Here is a 7500-nt window from a genome sequence, read left to right on the forward strand (position 1 = left end):
ATCATCATCATCATCATCATCATCATCATCATCATCATCATCATCACATCATCGACATCATCATCATCATCATCATCATCATCATCATCATCATCATCATCATTATCATCATCATCAACGTCCTCCTCCTCCTCATCATCATCAACCTCATCATCATCATCATCACATCATCATCATCATCATCATCATCATCATCATCATCATCATCATCATCATCATCATTATCATCATCATCAACGTCCTCCTCCTCATCATCATCATCAACCTCATCATCATCATCATCACATCATCATCATCACATCATCATCATCATCATCATCATCATCATCATCATCATCATCATCATGATTAAACTAGACGACTGCCATTCGTAATGGCCTTCATTTATTCCTCCGCCAAATACTGTAGGTTCTCCAACGGTAAGGGGAAACAAAAAAGAGTCCCTTGGACCATCTTGAAGTTTTGAGTCGATTTTCATTCGTTCTTTATTCCTTTCTTTATTCTTTATTTATCATTTAATTCATTCATCCATTTATCTAATATAGATGGAACGAAATTGACGTCACTCAGCTCTTTGTTATTGTTTTAAGCCAGTAATTTATATGACTAGTTCTCACAAAACTTTATCAATCCGTCAAATATCATTCAAGGTCACACATAGTTTTCTGTGTTGGTTCATTATATCTGGCAGACATTATATTGGTGAGTATTTTGGTCAAACGCACAACATCAATTCATTTTTAATTTATTTATTTTTTATCTCTCATTCATTCACAGGACCTTGACCTTGGCGCTACGGTGAGGAGGCGGAAGGGAGGAGTCACCAAACGTCACCATGTTGCCTTCAGCTTTAGGACCGCCCCCTGCTGCCTTGGCCCCGCCCCGTGCCCCTCTAGGACCGCCCTATTCTCCGTCTGCCATTCTTAACATCAAAAATTTGACCAACATGTCCGGAAACAGCTTGACCGACGTAAGGATTTCCAACTTCTTAACTTTTTCTTTACCTAGAGCTTTTATATAGGGAATAAAATTAGCGGAAGAGTAGCGTCCCTTGATTGGAAGTCACGAGCGGAAAAGTTATTAGAGAGAGAACGTCATGTTGGTTGTGCGGCATGAGACACTTCACCGAAAGAGAGACGCATGCGCAAAACCATTTTGACGTTCTCTCTGGAAGCTGACGTCCAATCAAGGGACGCTACTCTTCGGCTAATCTCATTCCCTATAGTGCAATATCCACTGAACCTGCGGCTGTGCGGGGTTGTGGTATGACACTCGCTTTCGGATCGGAAAGTCCTGGGTTCGAGCCTCGCTCGGCGCATTGATGAGTCCTTGGAAAAAGGCTCTTTACTATTTACTCACATTCTCTCACCGTAGTCAGGTGTAAAATGAGTACCAGGCCGTTAACAGAGTTGACTCTGTCCGGATAAGTTGTAATATTGCCTAACAGGCGTCATGTCTCGTCCTACGTGTTACGTGTTGCTGTTGGTCAGGGACCCCTTGTAAAGCGCTTTGAGCACGTTTAGTGTATATTGCGCTGTATGAAAGCTCATTTAAAAAAATATATATTAACATCATTTGGGGTGGAGGTTCCGATAGCTCAGTTGGTAGAGCTCTTGCTTCACACACAAAGGGACCGAGATCGATCCTCGGTGCAGTCGAGATTTTCTCTGACCCCCCCCCCCCCCCCCCCCCACCCATCTGTCCACCCAGCAGTGATTGAGAATCTGGGTCTATTTAATCTGGCGGAATATGACTTGTGATAGACTAGCGTCCTACCCAAAGGGTAGCAAGCAATTGCTATTGTCCGTTTCACGCTATAGAAACCGGGATAAACTTCGGCTCCATGGGCCTAATGGCTCTGAAGGAAGGAAGGAAGGAGTTTTTCATATAGCGCAAACATTTTTTAATGCGCTTAAGCACTACAATTAGTCTCAGTCAAGAGCAGCACTCAGCATGTAGGACAAGATAGAAATATGAAAAAAATTGTATATGAAACCATGCCAGTCCAAGCTTAGAGAAAAGTACAAGAGCCAAACAAAAAAAAAACAAAAAAAAAAAAAAAAAAAAGAAACGAACTTGGGATCGAACCTCGAACCTCTTGACTCCCGGTTATCAAGAGGTCTGAGGTTCAATCCCCAGCCGAATCCAGTTGAGTTTTGTGATGGATCTTTTGTCCTTATATTTTCTCCCAGCTTTGTCGGGTACTGTTTGATATACACTTTTTCAGATCTTTATCTTACACCAGTGCCTGCTCCCTAAATTTGTTACATAATATAGGACTTGACTTGACATGTCACCTGTAAATAGGGCGCATATTTACAAGTTTGTTTTTCGACAAAGACAATACTGCTCAGCCGGTACTCATTTCCCTACTTGGTACGGTGAGATAAAATTATGAAAATGCGTGTTTGAAACAATATTATGTTTAACTTACACCAGTGCCTGCACCCTAATTGTTTTAGCCCTGAGACAATGTGAGTAAAGAACCTGTTTTTCTCCAAGGACTCAATTTTTCATCTCTCAAAGAGGGACTCGAACCATAGACCTACCTGTCCGAAAGCGACGACAAGTGTCATCCCACACAAGACCACAAAGCCCGCACTCACACCATTTCTGGCTTTTCAAACCAGTGACAAAATTCGTGACATAACGCCTCGAAACGGTAATAGAGAGGTTTAGTAGATCATACGTATCACGCATTACGTATCACGTAGGTATCTATCACATGATCATTCTCATTATACGTAAAAATAATGCCGCTATGGGATCATATTTGATTGGAAGTCACAATGTAAACAATTCTGTGACCCATATTATGAAAGTCGCACGTGCTGCGTGCTGCATGCTGCGTGATATGTATAATCTGCCACATAACGTATAAAAAATAACGTTCTGGTCAAGCAGTTTGGGTTAAGTAGTCTTTTTCTAAATTATTGAAGAATGACTATTCGATTCCTGTACACCTTCGTTTGGCGTTTTGAAAGATGGGTGGCCCGGGGGGGGGGGGGGGGATTCCCCCCCAAACGGTATTCTCAGTGATTTCCTGTCAATCTATATCAGCAGGAAGATAGTTTCATCACACACACACACACACACCCACCCACCCGTACACACAAGTACGCACATAGATGATAGATAGACAGACAAACAGATAGATAGATATATAGATGAGAGGGAGAGAGAGAGAGAGAGAGAGAGAGAGAGAGAGAGAGAGAGAGAGAGAGAGAGAGAGAGAGAGAGAGAGAGAGAGAGAGAGAGAGAGAGAGAGAGAGAGAGAGAGAGAGAGAGAGAGAGAGAGAGAGAGAATGAAAGGAGGACATGTGGAGTTGAAAGGCATCCCCCCATCCCTTATCCAAAACGCTCGTCCCAGTGAGTTCCTGTCAGACCACATCAGCAGGAAGACAGTTCCATGACCTGGGACCAGCGTGTCCGAAGCTCCCCCCAGGGGAATCCACACACATGCACTCTATCCTATTATCGATAATACCATGTGACCTCCCAGTCTTTTCTACGCCAATGCCCTTGGAGTACTTGTCACTAGGCATAGTTTTAGTTTATGCATGGAGAATTCTGGAAGTTTTTGGTTTGTTTTGTTTTTTTATTTATTTTTTTTTTAAAGGAGGGTGTGGGGACGAGAAAGGGATTTGTTTGATTTTATAAGGGGAGCTAATTTTTAAAATAGTCGAAACATTTCTTTCTCACCCCATGGCTTGTCTCCGTTTTCTTTGCATACGTTTAATTTTTTATGAGTCAATTTTGTTTTTATTTAATTGCTTGTTAAAAATTTTTTTGCTTGTATTTTTTCTATTTCTTCTTTTTCTTTCTTTCTTTCTTTTTTTTACTTTCTTTAGTCTGTTTTGTTTTGTTTTTTATTTTACTATTTTTTTTTTTTTTAGAATAGTCGAATCATAATTTCTTCCTCACCTCATGGGTTGTCTCCGTTATCTTTTGCATATTTTTAGTTTCTCTTAATCCCTCCTCTCCTCTCCAAGTCCCATCCCATCTCATACCATCTCATATCATCTCATATCATCTCATGTCATCTCATATCATCTCATATCATCTCATATCATCTCATATCATATCATATCATATCATATCATATCATCTCATATCATCTCATATCATCCCTTCCCGTCTATGCCTCCTTCTGCTCCTCTTGGTCACCCTCTGTCTTCTCTCCCCACCTAATCTATATTTTTTATTCATCCTTACTAGTAGATATGAGGGTCTTTATAGCTCTGTGGGTAGAGCACTCGCTTCACACCCAAAGGGACCGTGATCAATCCCGGGTTGCAGTCGAGATTTTTTTCCTGATTCAACCCCCCCCCTTCCCTCTGCCCAACCAGCACCGAATGGGTAGCTGAGTCTGTTAGATTTGGCGGAAAGTACTTTGAGGTAGACTAGCATCCTATCCAAAGGATAGCAAGCAATTGCTATTGTCCGTTTCACGCCGTAGAGACCGGGATAAACTCTGGCTCCATTTAAAAAAAAAAATATTTTTTTACTCGTGGATAACCCGAAATACAGTTTATTAAGAACAGGCACAAATCAATTTTAGTGATTGTACTAAATTGTAGTGTGGGTATTAACATTTAAAAAATGGAATTGAGCTTTTATATAGAGCAATATCCACTAAACGTGCTCAAAGCGCTTTACAAAGGGTCCCTGACCAACATCAACACGTAACATGTAGAACGAGACACGACGCTGTTAGGCGATATTACAATTTTTTTCCGACAAAGACAACACTGTCAACAGCCAGGTACTCATTTTACATCCGAGTACAGTGAGATAATGTGAGTAAAGAGCCTTTACCAAGGACTCAACTATGCGCCGAACGATCGCCTCGAATCCAGGACACCACAAGACCCACATAGCCGCACATAGATCAAGACAAAACTTTTGAGCCAACCAACGATCAAAATCGATTCGGTTATAAAGTCTGCTGGGTACGCGCAAATGTATCTGGCAAAAGAGCGGCCATATGGCAATTCGCAACGTCAAATTGATTCATCATTATGGGCACTATCATTATTATGCCCTAGCAGATTTTCTATCTTATAATCATTCGAGTCAACGAGTTATAGAATTACTCTTAATTTAACTCTCTCCTTATCAGGCATTTTCAGGATTTTCCCCAAAACTTCACACCCTACAAACACAAACATATATTTTTTATCACTCTGACATATCTACTAGCAGTAATGTTCTTGCCATAAAGAATTTTACTCCACAACACACTGTTCATGTCCTTTAAATTTTATGATGTACAAGAGAAATTTGAATAAGAAAAATGTTGGTTGTATCGTAACGAATGTGACGATTTTCCTATAGTTGGTATGGAGAGGTATAAAAAAAAAGGTTTGCAAGTTACTCGTATCGACCTGTAACACTGTGGAGCGCATTGATCATGGTAAACTCGTGGAAGTGTGCTTTATGGGACCGCGTGGCTCAGCGGTACGGTCTTTGCTTCGTACCCGAAAGGTACCGAGTTCGACCACCCGTCGCTGCGCTGTGTGGCCTTGAGGAAGTCACCTCGCCCTAGCTCAATTCGCGGCGCTGCACTGTGGCTGACGCATGGGTTATTCCAGTCTTCCCTTGAAATAGATAGACCTTTAGAGACAAATTTCTCCCTATCCATACTTTCTTTTGATGGAGGTCGCCATGCACGCACTGTGATGCAATTTTTTTGAAAATCGTGTCAGACTACAAGTTTGCGAAGGTCACGGTCACAGTTGAAGCCGAGGTCAGGGGTCAGATAACTTTCTTTCTTGGATAGTACTAAGAAAATTTCGTAGAAATACGAATTTTTGGCTCCAACTGGATTCAATAGTCTGATGTCACGTCGCCTAGCAACGGCGGCCATCGTGGTTCTAAACAAAGAAAATTGGTACTTTTTATTCTTCATGCTGGCTAGAACTTTCCACATGTTATGTGATCAGAATGGATAAAAGTCAAGACATGATCATATCTATAATGTTTTTCTCGTCGGATACACGTTTATGCTCGTCGGAGAAATATTTCATAAGGGCGTCCGCCATTGTTCCGATAGTTTAGTTAGAGCAAGTGACTAAGTTACCATGCGTCATTTCGAGTGAGGTGACGTCATGACTGTTGAAGCGTATTACAGGACTGTATTCTCCTATTTAACTCAATAAATCTTGTTGAAAAGGAACGTTTCGCTCATTAGAACATATGTGACCCATCGTCTCAAAACGGTATTATGTCGGAACGAACCAGATGCTTAAAATCGGAATTAATACGATTCAATAGTCTGATGTCACGCCGCCCGGCAACGGCGGCCATCTTGGTTCTAAACAAAGAAAATCATTACTTTTTATTCTTCAAGCTGGCTAGAACCTTTCATATGCCTTGTGATCAGAATGTGTAAAAGTCAAAACATGATCAAATTTGTTTTTTTTCCCCCTCTGGATACGCTTTTATGCTCGCCGGGGAAATATTTCATACGGGCGTCCGCCATTGTTCCGATAGTTTAGAGCCAGTGTTACTATGTTACCATGCGTCATTAGGAAGGAAGTGACGTTACGACTGTTGAAGAGTATTGTTAAACTGGTCAAAAATATAAATTGTTGGCATTATTACCCTAAAATATGGTATCCATTCTCCTCAATAAAACATATAAACTCAACACAAGTCTGATATTTCTGGCTATAAATTCAATTTTCAACATCTAAACCATCCCGACTTAATACCGATTTGAGGCGAAGGGTCAAATACTATATTCAGGACTTTGGGGCATGTTTGAATCATGCTGAGGACAAATTATTTATTTCTAAAGCTATCTAACGTGACTTTTTCCTTTTCCCCCTTAGAAACTACGATTTTTTGAAATTTCAAGTTGGCAGCTCTAGTAATTATGATAATTTTATAATACAATGAATGATGTCCCAAGATACTATCGGGTTATTGGATTGTTGATTAAGTACAGTTGGGACAAGACCACCGTTATGAGCAACTTAAACCCGTGGACACGAGGTATATACATGTTCGTATATATATATATATATATGGTATAAGAGGTCAGATATTAGGTATAATAATAATTACTATATGTACGTAATGTCCCAAGATATTACAATTTGGTTATAATTAGGTGGGTGGAGGGTCATAGTCCGGAGACTGCAGAGCGTCTGGTTGAACACTGCATTGTGACGCCAGCTGTCTGATGAAATTCTACTATAATATAATAAACCACTCTCAGGCACTTGCTTCTCTCTCTCTCTCTCTCTCTCTCTCTCTCTCTCTCTCTCTCTCTCTCTCTCTCTCTCTCTCTCTCTCTCTCTTTCTATCTATCTATATATCTATCTATCTATCTATCTATCTATCTATCTATCTATCTATCTATCTATCTATCTATCTATCTATCTATCTATCTATCTATCTATCTATCTATCTATCTATCTATCTATCTATTTATATCTATCCATCCATCCATCCATCCATCCATCCATCCATCCATCCACCCCTTCCTCCCCC

General features: G+C 40.5%; 1 protein-coding gene across 3 annotated transcripts in view; it reads left to right on the forward strand.

Moving 5' to 3' along the window:
- LOC144972353 (uncharacterized) overlaps positions 1-7500 on the forward strand; it is a 395531-nt gene that overhangs the window by 270772 nt on the left and 117259 nt on the right. For all 3 annotated transcript variants that reach the window (XM_078913461.1, XM_078913460.1, XM_078913459.1), the window contains exon 3: positions 778-970. In XM_078913461.1, the coding sequence (XP_078769587.1) occupies positions 836-970 (135 nt within the window). In that variant the 5' untranslated portion in view covers positions 778-835. The remainder of the gene's footprint in view (positions 1-777; positions 971-7500) is intronic.

This window comes from Berghia stephanieae, chromosome 5 (assembly GCF_034508935.2).
Source record: "Berghia stephanieae isolate SIO BIC M18660-M18661 chromosome 5, UCSD_Bste_1.3, whole genome shotgun sequence".
Taxonomy (NCBI): Eukaryota; Metazoa; Mollusca; class Gastropoda; order Nudibranchia; family Aeolidiidae; genus Berghia; species Berghia stephanieae.